This window comes from Pteropus medius, unplaced genomic scaffold (assembly GCF_902729225.1).
Source record: "Pteropus medius unplaced genomic scaffold, Ma_sr-lr_union100, whole genome shotgun sequence".
NCBI lineage: Eukaryota > Metazoa > Chordata > Mammalia > Chiroptera > Pteropodidae > Pteropus > Pteropus medius.
In genome coordinates this window covers 118,348-133,888 of record NW_024350398.1, presented here as the reverse complement: position 1 = coordinate 133,888, position 15,541 = coordinate 118,348, and the positions used below count along the sequence as shown (strand labels likewise).

Sequence of the window (15,541 nt, the reverse complement as noted above, 5' to 3'; positions counted from 1 at the left end):
ACGTGACCGGGCGGGGTGCGTGGGGGTCGAGGGCACCCATGGGGCCCCCCAGGCAGCTGTGCGGGTTCATCCTGCCCGTGGCTTAAGAGAGAGGGCCCCGCAGGGGTGGGGACGTGAGGAGGGGGGGCCAGCGTCACTTCACTGCACGCCCCCTCACCCAGGTGCTGGACGGGAACAGTAACCCCTACGACATCCTCCTCAAGGACCTGGAGCCGCCCATCGTGGCCAGATTCGTCCGCTTCATTCCCGTCACGGACCACTCCACGAACGTGTGCATGCGGGTGGAGCTGTACGGCTGCGTCTGGCTCGGTAGGTCCCGGGAGAGGGCGCCCGGACAGCCCGTCCCGAGCCCGGCCTGGGAAGAAAGGGGGTCACACGTAGCCCCTCGTCCGGTGACCCCGCTGGTTAGAGTAACGGCAGGAACGTTATCCGCCAGGGCTTGGTGCCCGTGCTGGCAGGGCTGTGGGCCAGTGACTGCTGACCGCGACCACGGACAGCTCCTCGGCGGGGCCCCCGTGGGCCCGTGGAGTCCCGGTGGACATGCTGCCCTGGCGGCACCTTGGAGCCGCGGGTGGCTCCCTGGGGTGGTCGGTCTGAGCGGCAGGCGCTGACCATCTGTGTCTCCTCGGCAGACGGCTTGGTGTCATACAACGCCCCCGCTGGACAGCAGTTTGTGCTCCCTGGCGGTGCCGTCATTTACCTGAACGATTCTGTCTACGATGGAGCCGTCGGGTACAGGTAAACTCTGGGAACTCTGGTCCTCAGAGTGGGGACATCGCCACGAAACAGAATCACATTTTATCCTGGCTTGGGATCAATAATCAGCCGGCCGGTGTTGATTCAGACCCTGTGCTGGGCAGGGTGAGATAAGGTAGATGAAGAGAAACGCGTGGTCCTCATTTGCCGGGAACGCAGAGCCCAGGGTGGGGACACGAAGCAGTGACAGGGAGGCGACAAAGGGCACGGAGCTCAGCCCACTCCGGGGTGTGGCTCTGAGAACGGCAGCCGAATCTGCCGACCCTTGAAACAGGATTTGTGGTCTGACGCGGGAATGGCCCGTTTGTGGAGACGAAGGGCCAGGGGGATCGACGTCAAAAGTGTGATGAACGAGACGGGTCGAGGATTTCGGGAGGGACGTCCCCACGACTAGACGGAGGGGAGAAAGGGGCAGTGAGGCTGCCACAGACAAGGACAGTCACTGGAGCCGAAGACGTGGGTCGGAGAGCACAGGAGAGAAGCAGGGCAGGGACGAGGGTGGCCTGGCTGTCATGAGGCTACGGCTGGGGACAGCAGGACCCATGAGGGCGAGGTGCAGGGATGGTCCTCGCCTGCGTCTTCGCCACCTCCCGCCCACTGCCACGCCCCTGTCCCTCTCAGCTCCGTCTCTATCCGCTGACGCCGGCCTGACAGGGGGCGAGGCGGGGTGAGGCCAGACTGGACAGGGGTGGCCGGTGGTTGAGATGGGGAGGCTGGCAAGGCTCAGGGACAGGAGTGTGGAATCTCAGCGACTCCCTGGCTCAGGCGCGAGGGACAAGCGGCCACCCCAGCTGGGAATGACAGGTCTTTACTCACCCGTGGTTAGGATTGCAAGGGGCTCGGCGGCCACGGTGGGTGTTCAGCGTGCTGGGGCCACCGGTCCTCCCTCAGGAGGCCCACGGTCACGAGCGGGGCTGGACCAGGACGGGGTCACGGCGTGGGCTGTGGGCAGGGATGTCCGTGTGTGCTCTGTGCTCAGGAAAGCAGGGGCCAGAGGGGGAGGCACAGCTCTGGGAGCAAGGACACCTGGCCAGGTGATAATCTGCTTCCTGTTTGCTGCGGGGCTTGTGTGATGAACAGAGCTAAGCACCTGTACAGGTGAGGACCTAGACACACACATAGGTGATTGATTATCTGATCGGAGGGCCGGTGAAAGCATGACGGAACAGGCGAAGCAGGAACAGCCCTAGCTGGTGCATGGACGTGTCCCAGGCAAAGGGTCATGCAGTGGCATTTCAGCAGAGGGAGTAGCCCGGCCATAGAGTCTGAAGGGAAGGCCAGCAGTGGCTCGTCAGCCACGGCTGCACTCGTGTGACGAAGTGCAGGCCAGGCACCACAAGGCAGATGACTCAGGCTTTGGGGGAACGTGAACGTCAGGAGGGGTGGTGACTAAGGGCCACGCCACGGTGTGGCTGTGGTGGCAAGAATGACGAGGGACATTTGCTTAGGTGGCATCTGCCATGTGGCAGGACGTGGCTGATGAAACACGGCAGTCCAGCTGACTGGATTCAACGAGTGTGTTTCGTGTGCTCACTACGCGGCTGGTACTTTCAGAGACGGGGAGAAGCACAGTCCACAGGAAGGGGGGCCCGGGTGGAGAGTAGGGGCGCGAGGCGATAGGACATGAGCTCAGGGGACTGGCGGGACAGTCGCGTGGTGAGGTAAGGCAGGCGACCGGACTGTGGCTCCGCCTCCGAGGGAAGGCAGAAAGCTGTCAGGGACTCGGACGGACGCAGCGGCTCCGCTCACTGCCCGAGGCAGCGTGATGTCGGGGTGGGGCGGCCGAGCGCTGGGTGGGGCAGCCGAGCGCTGGGTGGACACAGGGAAACGTGCACTGTGAAGACGTCTCATCACAGGCAGCGCGGAAATACCGTCGACGGTTTCGCTCCTGGAGGGGTTGGCACCAAATATTTTGTAAAATTCACATCTGTGAAACTCTAACTTCTCTGCTGACGCAGGATAAATGTGTGTCCACACGGTAAAATATCTTTGGTTTTGCGTAATCCTCCAACCTCCAAGGCAGCGGCTTTTACAGAGCCAGGAGAAGGGGCGGTGACAGCCCTGCCCCCAGCGGGTCACTGACCGCAGGTCCCTCTCTCCCCGCCCCTCCTCCGCAAGCAGCATGACCGAAGGGCTGGGCCAGTTGACAGACGGGGTGTCCGGCCTGGACGACTTCACGCAGACGCACGAGTACCACGTGTGGCCTGGCTACGACTACGTGGGCTGGAGGAACGAGAGCGCCACCGATGGCTATGTCGAGATCGTGTTTGAATTTGACCGCGTCAGGAATTTCACCACCATGAAGGTCAGGGGGCACGGGTGGGGGTCTCGGGGAAGCCGGGGCCGCGGGTGGGGGCTGGGAAGGCGCCTGGGGTGCTGCCCGCAGAACCGCCACAGACAGCCCCGCGGCTCACGCACAAGTGGGTTTCCCGGTCCGGCCTCTCGTCACGGGCGCACAAGGCCTTGGACGAGGCCACTGTTCCTCTCTGCTTCTGTCATCATCGTCCCAACAGCGGAGGTGACATGTCCCTTAGACGCAGTCCCTACGGTCCTTGATCCCTCTAAGGCCTGTGAAAATGGCGTTCCTCCTTTCAATTCCAGAAGAAAGAAAAGTAACTTTAGGGTCAAGAATTATTCTGTTTTTAACAACACAGCCGTACGATATACTTTTAATAGGTTTTTGCGCAGGGAGGGGCCCCAGAGGCAAAAGGGCTGAGGGCCCTGGTGGCCACTGTGTGTCCCTGCCGCGCTCCCCGGGGCGGCTGCTCCTGCGGGCGGGTGGCTCATTGCGACTGATTCCCGAAGCGGGGGGCGGGGGGCTGGTCTCTGACCCACTCCACGGTCCTGAGCGTTTCCTCCAGCCACAGCGCTGGCCCCTCGCGGGAGGAGCTCCAGCCCTCTGCCCCAGAGCTCGTACCTGCGGTGGCCGTCGGCATGTGTCTGGCTCTCGCTGGGCCTCAGGCTGCTCTAGGCCGTGGCTCTGCTATCTGGTCTCTGTACCTGGCACTTACTATGTGCCAGCTCTGTAGGTGTCTACGGGTGAGCGAGTCATAATGTCCCGTTGCCTGCAGTCACCAAGGTCTCTGCCACCGGGGGTGGAGGGAGGCAGGACGATGGACAGGAGTAAGACCCTGGCAAACAGCCTCGTCCTAACTATAAAGAGCACTCGAAGGAGAGACGGCGAGGCAGGACGAGGTGCTGGGCCAGCATCAGGGTCCCAGCCCTCTGCCCGGCTCTGGCCCTTCTCTGGGGTCTTGTGACTCTGCCCGACAGGGGTCAGTGACCAAGGGTGAGAGCCAGGGCTGGTGGTAGAGCAGGGAAGTTTAACCCGTGTCTGTGAGCTCCATACTGTGAGTCACTGTGTGCGCGTGTGTGTGCGGTGGCTCACGCCTGCTCCCCGCCAGGCCCCCTGTGACACCGCACGTGTGTGCGCTGGCTCACGCCCGCTCCCCGCCAGGCCCCCTGTGACACCGCGTGCGTGTGCAGTGGCTCACGCCCGCTCCCTGCCAGGCCCCCTGTGACACCGCGTGCGTGTGCGGTGGCTCACGCCCGCTCCCCGCCAGGCCCCCTGTGACACCGCGTGCGTGTGCGGTGGCTCATGCCCGCTCCCCGCCAGGTCCACTGCAACAACATGTTTGGCAAGGGCGTCAAGACCTTCAAGGAGGTGCAGTGCTACTTCCGCTCCGAAGCCAGCGAGTGGGAGCCTAACGCCGTGTCCTTCCCCCTCGTCCTCGACGACGTCAACCCCAGCGCACGCTTCGTCACGGTGCCCCTCCACCACCGCATGGCCAGCGCCATCAAGTGCCAGTACCACTTCGCCGACACCTGGCTGATGTTCAGTGAGGTCACCTTTCAGTCAGGTTGGGAGCTCGGGGCGCCGGGGGGTGGGGGCAGGCACCTGAGGGGCGGAGGCTCTCACTGTGCGCAGAGAGGACGTCTCGTGCGACCGGTCGTGACTGCGGGAGGGCCGGGCTGGGACCGGGGTGGGCAGAGGGTTGGCTCGGCTCTCACGTGTCCGTGCAGCGGAGGGTCGAAAGCAAGAGCACCACGTGTTACAAACTTTATACCAATTCGCGATTGAAATAGTTCAGTGAGAATTTCTAGGAAATCTGGGGGCCAATACCAGAGTGGAGGCCACCTCTGTGCTCAGGCGACCCCCGCGAACTTTCGCCCCAGGCCTGACCCCCACTGGTCACCACTGCTGGAGTCCCCTCTCTTCTTGGGTTGCCAGGCAGTGATTTGTAGTTCACCCCTGCGTGCCCTTCCCCTGCCCTGTCGCCCCAGACCCAGCTCCCGGCAGAGGGCCAGACGGCGGGGCACGGGGCCAATCATCCCCTCCCGGGGGATGGGCGGGTGCCCTAGCAACCTCCATGAAGTCCCCAAGTTCAGTACCAGCGTCACCACCCGCAGCTGCTCCACAGCCCCGCGTCCGGGCAGAGCGACACCTCACACGGGCTCGGCGCCCCCTGCACCGCCCGAGCCTTCAGTAACCGCCTCGTTTTCAGAAGGATTGGCCTGCCCAGGCTCGTTGGGACGGGACGGTCACCGCCCTGGAGGGGACCACCCCCTCCCTCAGCAGCCTCGGCTCCGTCTCTGGGAGGCAGTGTTCAGAGACCACGGACGGGGAGTAGGGGCCGTGCCAGGTCTGCGGATGTCATGCCGTCACCGTTTACATGGGGACACAGAGCCTGTATGTGGTCTTTAGCAGACGCTCAGGGCTGTGCCAACAAGACGTGGGCAGGAGAGGGGAGGCCACAAGGGAGGGGCCGGGAGTGGGCAGGGTCCCAGGAGCGAGGCTTGTCCGGGGCCCGGGAGGAACGTGCAAAGGACAGCAGACTCGCCGAGCGACAAACCGGAAGACCCGTGCTCCCCGATCTGCTCTTTAAAAGGAGAAAATTTCGAGGTGGTTCGCTGCTTAGGGAGGACGGACGGGAGACGGAGCGCGTCTAGAATTGCAGGTTTGGTGCCTCGGTGCCTCCTGCCGAAAAGCTCTAACCCGACGTAACCGGACTGATTATTTCACGTGACGTCTTGTTAAGAGCAGACGTTTAGATGTTCAAAGCAGTGCCACCTGCATCAGCTGGGGACAGCAGATTCCTACCTGTGCTCGGGGCTGTGTCAGCAGAGCGGTCGGCACACTTAGCACACCACGGCCAGCCGTAGTGGTCAGCCGGTGTTCCCTCCAGGGACCTCGTCAGCTCTAAGTCCAATTCCATGGTGATAGTAGTTTTCACTGCAGCCCGAGACCTGATTCAGAGATGCACGTGTTGGTGCCAGATACCCCGCTACTTACACAGCAAGGCAAAGGAGAAAATCAGGGTCTTGGGAGGGAAACGGTCTCGTAGAAGGAAAATGCGTATTCTAATTCTCACCTCCTGGATCAGACCAGTCAGAGGAAGACATTAGTTGCCGGCATCAGTCTGGCAAAGACGCTTTGGCATCCGGCTCCAGTGTCAGTTGTCTATCAGGATCAAGGCTTCATCTATCGACCGAAGGGCTGGGGCGGAGACGGAGGTGAAAGCCCGTTTAGAAGACAGTTCAATGCCCGGGGAGAGCACCCCACGGCAGTCTCACGTTCTGCTGAGTGTGCGTCTCACCCCCTGGGCGTGCTTGCTGATGACGGGGGGTCGCAGCCCTCCACACCTCTGCTTCTTAATGGCTTTGTGCCGTGGCACCCAGTGTGCAAAACTGAAACAGAAATTCACGGGAGAAGGGTCGCCCCACTCAGTAGATGAAGGGCGGTTAAGAAAGGCTGGTGGCGACCCACGAAATCGGTTCCACAGCGTGCAAGGTCACACCTGCCTTCCACGACACCGCAGCCCCGCTGCCCGCCCTGCGGCCCTGACTCGCCCTTGTTCTGTGACAGATGCTGCCATGTACAACAACTCTGGGGTCCTGCCCACGTCGCCCGTGGCACCCACGACCTACGGTGCGTGTGGGTCTTGGCTGTGGGAGGTCAGCGGGGTGAGGAGGCTGGGGGTTGTGGAGGCTGCAGTCTCGGTGGGAGGCTTGGCCCCCAGCAGCTGTGGGTGAGCTGTTCCCTGGGGGACCGGCAGTTTGCCTCACCGATGAGGCCCGAATCCGCCCCTCCCCGCTGCTGGTTTGAGTGATCCCTCAGCCAAGGCGGAGTCTGGAGCCGTCCCAGCTGCTTCAGGGGCGTCTGGGGAGCTAGGGGCAGAGACACAGAAGGGGACATTCTCAGGGGACAGCCATGGTGGGAGTCTCAGTGGAACAAAATGCTAGTTTCTCTCGTTGGAGATAATTATGCAAAAGCATCGTACCCATTGCTCCAGACACTCACTGGCCACGCGAGCCACTATCTGAGCATCGCGTGATCTCCTGTCCCTAAAGACAGCCCTCGGCTGCCTCGCCTCGTCTCAGAGGATGCAGAGTGAGACTGTTGGTCACCTGTCTCCATGAGGTGTGGCTGGGGCCAGTAGCCCCAGGCCGCGGTGAGGAAGGAACCGAATCTTGGGAAGACGAGCAGAGCTCTCCGCTGCCCAGGCTGCAGCATGACGGGGCGGCCACTGTCCCCGGGGAGGTGTGCGGGCGCAGAGCACAGCAGCGAGGCCCGAGGACAGAGCGGGAGGTGGCATCTCGCACGGTCACGGGTCTGCCCCGTCTCTCGTCCAGGCCCCTGTGTGCCTCCCCGCCCCAGAGGTGACAGCACCCTGCATCTTTCTCTTCCTGGTCACAGACCCAATGCTTAAAGCCGACGACAGCAACACTCGAGTCCTGATTGGCTGCTTGGTGGCCATCATCTTCATTCTCCTGGCCGTCATCGTCATCATCCTCTGGAGGCAGTTCTGGCAGAAGATGCTGGAGAAGGTGAGGGCACAAAGCTGCTCCTTCCCCGCTGGCCCCCGGGAGCGAGGCCGGACAGTCAGGCCCCTGGGTCCCCAGAAAGCGGCAGGTGGAGAAGCTGGTGGCTGGAAGGGCTCGGAAAAGAATAAGCCAGTCCATGTCCCCGTGTTTGGAATGAGACTTTGCAGCCTCCCTAGAACACTGCTCCCAGTAGGTGGACTCAGCTCGATGTCACCTTGAAGACTCGGGCTCCCTGGGTGTGGGGCGGGTGGCAGTGTCTGTATTCTCAAAAGATCGCAGGTAGTTGTGATGCACAACCCACAATTCCTACAGTCTCTTCTTCACTGTTTGCTTGTTTGTTTTGTGGGGTGTGTGCATGTGTGTGTGCATGCATATGTGTCTGCACGTGCATATGCGTGCATGCACGTGCACACGCATGCAGGCATGCATATATATGTATGGTTGTGCATGCACGTGTGCATGTGTGCATGCATGCATGTGCGTGCATGCACATACTCTATGTGTGTGTGCACATGCATGCACGTGTGAGCATGCACGTGTGCGCGCACGTGCACGTGTGCGCATGCGTTGCATCTATGTAGGCATGTGTGCATGTGTGTATGCATGTGAGTGCATGCGCTCACGCATGTGGGTGTGCACATGTGTGCGTGTGTGAGTGTGCATGCACGTGTGCATGTGTGCCTATGTGTGCATGTGTATGCATGTGCGCGGGTGTGCATGTGCACACACATGTGTGCGTGCATGTGTGCATGTGCATGTGTGCGCACATGTGAATGTGTGCATATATGTATGTGTGTGTGCCTGTGTGTGCGTGTGCATGCGTATGCATGTGCGCGTGTGTGTATGTGTAAAAGCATCTGGCCTCATTAACACTCAGGCCGAGTTCCACACAGTTCAGTCCCACATCCTGGCATGAGAAGGTTGTGGTGCTCCATCTGAGTCCCTCCTCAGAGGCTTCTCGTCCAGGCAAATCACCTGAATAATTTTCATTATCTTGGTTAGTAAACACGTGGGGGCAGGGGGTGTCCCCGTGACCCACGGGGCCAGAGCGAGGCGTCATCGTGTTGGCGCGCACTTGCCGAATTAGCGAGCGTTTGAATTTATGCTTTGCAAGTGGAGGCCGCGGAAGGCGGGGCCGCGAGGCCGCTGTTGGCAGAGCCCTGAAATCCCCTAAGGGGCGGCTTCCGCAGGCTCCCAGCGGTGAGGGGCTGTGTCTGGGGCGCATGCAGGCCCTGGGGGACGCGGACTGCAGCTGGGAAGCGGTGACAGCCTCCATCCCGCGGAGGGGGGTAGGCGGGGGGACCGGCCGCTGCGCCCCCACGCGCTCCCCCCTGTGCCGCCCCTCCAGGCCTCACGCAGGATGCTGGATGACGAGATGACCGTCAGCCTGTCGCTGCCCAGCGAGGCCAGCATGTTCAACAACAACCGCTCCTCGTCACCCAGCGAGCAGGAGTCCGGCTCCACCTACGACCGCATCTTCCCGCTGCGCCCCGACTACCAGGAGCCCTCGCGGCTGATCCGCAAGCTCCCGGGCTTCGCTGCGGGCGAGGAGGAGCCAGGTGCGGGCGGGGGGCGCATGGCGGACGCGGGCTCGGCCCACCGGGTGTTTGGGGGGCCCCTGCGGAAGTGAGAGCAAGAGGGTCAAAGACGTTGCTAGGCATTTAACCGGAAGAGCCGCCGGGGCTCCCCAGTTCACCCTCCGCGGTTGGGGCAGGGGGTCAGCACCCAGATAAGGAGCCCACCGGGCCACCCAGGTCACCATGGTGAGGTCAGCGCCAGGATCTCCCCTGGGGGTTGATAAATAAATGAAGCGACCCCCCCGCACCCCAACTCCCAGTCGTTTAGCCGCCCCGATACTTGTCAACCCGTTTCCGCTGATTTCTCCTTGCGGAATGTGGGTTAGAATCAGACCAGATTTTATTATGAGAATCGACGTTTCTCGCCTTTCCTAAATAGAAATGCCGCTTGATAAGACGATGCCAACTGACTTACTTTCAGTGTGTTTTTCTAAAAAAATTACCACAAGGAGGGTGGCGTCAGAAGCTGAGGGGGGGGGCGGGGGGGATGCTGGGGTCGTCACTAGGCTCAGAGCAGCTTTTGCATAAGGTCGGCCCCTGAAGAGTGACCCCAGTGAGGGGACGAGGACGTGTGGTGTGCAGGAGAGCTGGACGGACGGGTGGACAGGACGCCTGTGACAGCACCGGCTTTCAAGGCGTCTTTTTGAAGGAGGGAGGGAGGGAGGAAACGCATGAGTCCATTGCTCAGTGGACAGCAAACGTAGACAGGGCGCATTGACCATTTACAGACGGCAAGAATAAGGAACCTAAATAAATGATTTCCTAGGCTGAACTGGAGTAATCTACCTATTTTTCTCAAGTCTAACTCCCTCCCCCACCCCCCGGCCCCAAGTTTAATTTTTAAGTTAGGGAGTTTCTTAAACTAGATCACGTAAATTTAATCAGAACGTTTTTAAATACCTAAACTCAGTTAAATCGGCGATAGTCTTTAAAGAAACACGCTAGTAAGTCTGCAGCCTTCCTCTCTGCCCTGGTATGGGGGGCCTCCCTGTGGTAGCTTTGCCACGGACGGTCCGCGGGGGGTGCTGACCATGCCGTAGCGAGCGGTGGTGGCGAGCGGTGGTGGCCTTCCTGAAGGCCACAGGAGGGGTCTCTAGGGGAAGCGAGGAGGGATGTCACTAGTGTGCCCTGGCCACCTGGGGCAAGTCCAGCCCCCCCCACTCGGTCCCTCCTCTAAGCGATCTGCAGAGACGCCCGGAAGGCGACCCACCGGCCTTGTCTTGGCAGGCTGCAGCGGCGTCGTGAAGCCAGCGCAGGCCGGCGGGCCCGAGGGCGTGCCCCACTACGCAGAGGCTGACATCGTGAACCTCCAGGGCGTGACAGGAGGCAACACGTATTCGGTGCCTGCGGTCACCATGGACCTGCTCTCGGGAAAGGACGTGGCCGTGGAAGGGTTCCCCAGGAAGCTCCTCACTTTCAAGGAGAAGCTGGGCGAGGGCCAATTTGGCGAGGTGAGCCGTGCCTGGTAGCGCAAAGGCGGGGGCTGGTAGCAGTGGCCCCTGGAGCGAAGTGCCCCTTCCCAAGGGGGTCCACATGCGAATGTCTCGCCCCGAGGATGTTCCTCAAGGGGACGCGTGTGGGGCAGCCTCATCTTTGTCAAGCGCCTCTGACTTCTGTGTAGGAGTTTTTAAAACAGGCAAGTCACTGGACTTAGTAGATCCTGAAAGACGCTCCATGTTTCAGTGTTTTACAATAGGTTACAGAGGGTGGGGACCCACAGATGCGATCATCTTGCCTAAGCTGTCCAAGTCCAGCCTGATAGCCTCTTTGCTTTTTCTCTTTTTCATGAGGATTATGTATAAAATGGTCAAAAACAACCTCGCCCTGCCTTTGGTCCCAGAGCCAGCCACTAAGGAATGAATCACCGGCTAAGACAAGGCGGGGCTCTCTCCTCAGTGGCCCCAGAGTCATGTGTGTAAGAGCTGGCTCGTCACCCTGACTTCGGCCCCGTGAACCTTCCAAAACTAACGCAGCCATTTAAGTTACAGAAGGAGGTCCTCAAGGCCACCTCCGCACTCCAGGAGCAATGCTCGGCTTGACAGGCGTGGTTGGTTTTCAGGGGCGGGCGACACGCTTGTCTCTTGTCCCTTTGCCCTCGGAGGAGATAGACTGGCGCAGGCCTGTTCTGCTGCTGTGATTCATGGGCGTTGCTTGTAGGAAGTCGCCTTACGGCTTGTATGACCTGGTAGCTGAACTTCCTTGACGTGAAGTTCAAGCATCTGTCCCGAGTGACACTTGACAGTGAGCGTGGCTGTCACAAAATGCTACGCCGCAGATTCGCTCGTCCAGCACGCAGTGTCCCGATCTACGTGTGTCGTTGGTAATGCAGTAACGATTCATGTTGTTTTTGTCAAGTCTCCGAATCAAAGATAGTTCCCCGAATCTTCTGGTTGGCCTTCGGTCATTTTGCCCGAGTGGTAAGAGCTAGTTCATGCCCAGGAAGTGCCCCGCAGAGGGCCGAGACGCCCTCGGGAGGAGCGAGAGGCTGAGACAGGCTGCCTGTTCTGTAGGTTCACCTCTGTGAAGTGGAAAGGATGGACACGTTCAAAGACAAGGATTTCGCCCTGGACGTCAGTGCCGACCAGCCCGTCCTGGTGGCCGTGAAGATGCTGCGAGCAGACGCCAACAAGAACGCCAGGTCTGCGGCTCCCTGAGTCCCCTCTGTGTGTTTCGCCTTCAGGGCGGGGAAGGCCGGACGCTCAGCAGCTTGTTCTCTCGGGGCGGGAGGCGGGAGGCCTGCGAGCTGCCTCGCGCTCCGCGGTTAGGGTCCATTTCCTGACGGGTCAGCATCGCCACCTTTGTTCTCCGCAAACGCGCACTGTCCCACACCGTCCGCCCCCGGGGCCGCTCTGCTTCCTGCTCCCTCCGCCATTACCCAGACGTCCCGTGGCCTTGGCCGCCTCCTCCAGGCAGGCTTCTCAGCCGCACACACCTCCCTCCCTGCGCCTCTCTCTTCTCCCTTCATCCTTTGCCTCTGTTTACTTCCTCGCCCCTTTTCTCTCTTATGCTCCTTTTCTTCTATGTCCAGCACCCCTCCCCAAATGCAAAGCTACTTGCACTTGGAAAAGTGCCCATGGACCTCAAAGCAAAAGGACCACAGTCCTTTAGTGGTTTCTAAACTGGGATCCACCCCCCAAACTGCAGCTTCCAGCCACACTGCGCTGCCTGCAGCCTTTCCGCTGTACCGATGGTGGGCCCGTCCCCACCCGAGAGCAGCTGCCGGGGAGCCCCAGGGCCCCACATCCGGGGACCCCACGCCCGCCCGGGGCTGCTGGCCATTTGTCTCGCTGGTGCTCAGAGTGCGAGAGACCAAACTATCCCGTGTCCAAGCGGCCGTGAGTTCCCCAGACGGCGATGGGGTTTCACGAGGAGCCCGGCGCTTGCCAGGATGTGGAATGCAGGCGAGAGGAGGCGAAGAGGTCGAGCGGGGGCTGGTCTGTCAGTCTGCATGACGGGGACGTTGTCCGGGCCCCCAGAGACAGGGAGCAGCCCCCACGCTCAGCCGAGCGCACGACTCGGGGACTGGACGGGGAGCACAGCCGAGGACACGGGGGCTTCGGCGTCGTCCTGCAGGGCACGGGTGGGTGTACCCCAGCCAGTGTGCACCCCTCGGCGATGGCGCTGGCCCGACTCCGCCCCCTCAGGCCGTGGAGTGCCCCGTTTTGGGGGGACGCAGCTGATCCGCTTTGGGGCCGTATTGATAGGGTCCGGCTCCCAGTCCGGGATTCCTAGAAATCCCACAGGAGGCGGGGGACTGCCCGCCCCACCGGTGGCTCTGGGGGCGTGGCCAGTGGCCTCGCTTGCCCATCACCCCTGGAAGGCTGGAGCCTTCTGACTGGAGTGTGGCTGTCACCAGGTTCTCAGATGATGCCAGCCTTGGCCAAGCGAGTCCTCTCTGGCAGCGCCCACGTCACCACGCAGACCTCGCAACGGGCTGCGAGGCACTTGGGTTGGGGGCCGCCAGTGTGGGGGGCCAGGGAGTGGGCAGCCTGGACACCAGAGTCCCTGCCTTCCTAACGGAGACTCCACGGCTGTTTACACCCTGAGCGCGTGTGAGGAGCGCTGGGCGGCTCGCGTTCAGCCTCCGGCGCGGCAGGCCCTTTAGGGGACGCCCGGCATGCAGGTGTGGCTGTGCCACGGTGCTGCTCTCAGGCGTCACAGTGACATGAGAGGCGCCGTGCCCGGGGGGAGCAGAGCGGGACAGTCGGGGTGCCAGGGCCTGTCTGCTGCAGGCTGTGCAGGGGAAGTGGGGAGGCGGGCAGGGCGGGGCTTCGCTGCGCCCGCACCGGCCCTGGCGATTCTGACCCGGCCGCGTCTGGGCGTGCCTCTGCATGTGTGTCCCCAAAGGAACGACTTTCTCAAGGAGATAAAGATCATGTCCCGGCTCAAGGACGCCAACATCGTGCGCCTCCTGGCCGTGTGCACCGCCGACGACCCGCTGTGCATGGTCACCGAGTACATGGAGAACGGGGACCTCAACCAGTTTCTTTCCCGCCACGAGCCCCCCGGGTCTAACGCCAGCAGTGTGCCTACTGTCAGGTGAACAGCCGGGGCCCCACCCTCCCCAGGGTCCAGCACCGGCCTGGGCCTGGAGCCGCAGCCCCGAGCCTTCCAGCTCATCAGCGATGCGGGTGCGGGCGGGGGAGGGGAGAGTGGAAGGCGCAGGGACAGCCTCCCTGGGGCGTCGGGATGATGGGAGGAGGCCCACAGCGCCCTGGGGTGGATTTGGGATGGTGGCTGGGGTCGGCGAAGCCAGCGCCTGTCTCGCGGCTCCCTCTCCCTGCATTCAGCTCGCGTTTGTGTTTCCGCAGCTACGCGGACCTGAAGTTCATGGCCACCCAGATCGCCTCGGGCATGAAGTACCTGTCCTCACTGAACTTCGTCCACCGGGACCTGGCCACGCGAAACTGCTTGGTGGGCAAGAACTACACCATCAAGATCGCCGACTTCGGGATGAGCCGCAACCTGTACAGCGGGGACTACTACCGCATCCAGGGCCGTGCCGTGCTCCCCATCCGCTGGATGTCCTGGGAAAGCATCCTGCTGGTGAGTCCCCATCCGCTGGACATCCCAGGACAGCATCCTGCTGGTGGGTCCCCATCCGCTGGACGTCCCGGGACAGCATCCTGCTGGTGGGTCCCCATCTGCTGGACATCCCGGGACAGCATCCTGCTGGTGGGTCCCCATCTGCTGGACATCCCGGGACAGCACCCTGCTGGTGGGTCCCCAGCCCACCGGTCGCTGTGGGCACAGCCGCCATGGGCATGGACCTGATGGAGATGGTGTCAGAGCGCGTCCTTTCTGGGCCCCCAGGCGGGTCTCACGGGTCTAGCCCTCGCCCTCAGAAAGGGGGTAGGTGCCAGAGGGCGAGAGACCACTGCTCCCTCCCTGCAGGCTGTTCTGAGTCCCCTTCTCCTCATCAAACAGGGCAAGTTCACCACAGCGAGCGACGTGTGGGCCTTCGGGGTGACCCTGTGGGAGACTCTCACCTTCTGCCAGGAGCAGCCCTATTCCCAGCTGTCGGACGAGCAGGTCATCGAGAACACCGGGGAGTTCTTCCGGGACCAGGGCAGGCAGGTGAGAGCTGCTGGGGCTGGGACATGCCCTCAGGCGCTCGTGGAGGAGGGGACAGCGCCTGACCTCCCAGGGTGGGCTCCTGGGGCGGGCTCCCAGGGCGGTGGTCTGGTCACTGGCTGTCCAGGAACGGGGGAGGCTGGGCCTTCCCAGCGCCCATGCCAACTCCGCTGTATCGCGGGTCTGCCAGGGTCACCGCAGGCACGAGGACTCGCGTCAGCCCCAGGAAGTCAAATCCTGTCTCGCACATTTGATCTATGTCTCGCCCTAGACTGTGAGGTCTGTCTTCCTGGATGAAAAGTATAAGCTCGAGAGTGAATGAGTGACTTCTTAGGGTTCATTAAAATTTGGTTCGGGGGTCGGCGGTGTTGCTGGGCTCATCTGTCAGGGATGGCGGGCGTATCCTGGACTTGCTGCTCCCGGGCAGGCACCTCTGCGACTGTCGTGGCCCCTTGGGGCTCACGAGCGTCCCAGTTCCTGGCTGCGATGCTCTTAGGTTTGTCTGGCTTGCTCAGTTTTTAGATTTCCTGTGAGATGTGGGATTTAAAGCTTGCTGGTGGCCGGAGCCCTGAGCGTCCCCACAGCGTCCTGGCTGCAGCACACCCTTGGGGTGGGACATCTTGAGCCAGAACATGACCGTAGTTGAACGGAGGGAGAAGACTTGTGGAAAATGAAAATGGACCCTGAGTGGCTGTAACAGAGCCGAGTGAGCAGATCGAGGAGTGACAAGGGACTGTGCATGTGACCAGGGACCGTGCATGTGACCAGGGACCGTGCATGTGACCAGGGACCGTGCATGTGACCAGGGA

The 15,541-nt window shown here is 61.7% G+C and overlaps 1 protein-coding gene across 6 annotated transcripts in view; it reads left to right on the top strand.

Moving 5' to 3' along the window:
- Window positions 1-15,541, top strand: part of DDR2 (discoidin domain receptor tyrosine kinase 2) — a 46,774-nt gene that overhangs the window by 23,886 nt on the left and 7,347 nt on the right. For 3 of the 6 annotated variants that reach the window (XM_039839823.1, XM_039839821.1, XM_039839819.1), the window contains exons 5-16: window positions 162-309; window positions 633-738; window positions 2,875-3,061; window positions 4,373-4,616; window positions 6,623-6,685; window positions 7,454-7,584; window positions 8,930-9,140; window positions 10,386-10,609; window positions 11,669-11,796; window positions 13,506-13,697; window positions 13,970-14,204; window positions 14,586-14,735. In XM_039839823.1, the coding sequence (XP_039695757.1) occupies window positions 162-309; window positions 633-738; window positions 2,875-3,061; window positions 4,373-4,616; window positions 6,623-6,685; window positions 7,454-7,584; window positions 8,930-9,140; window positions 10,386-10,609; window positions 11,669-11,796; window positions 13,506-13,697; window positions 13,970-14,204; window positions 14,586-14,735 (2,019 nt within the window). Of the gene's footprint in view, window positions 1-161; window positions 310-632; window positions 739-2,874; window positions 3,062-4,372; window positions 4,617-6,622; window positions 6,686-7,453; window positions 7,585-8,929; window positions 9,141-10,385; window positions 10,610-11,668; window positions 11,797-13,505; window positions 13,698-13,969; window positions 14,205-14,585; window positions 14,736-14,922; window positions 15,100-15,541 lie in introns of those variants that run through there. The other 3 variants (XM_039839824.1, XM_039839820.1, XM_039839825.1) reach the window with 2 other exon arrangements.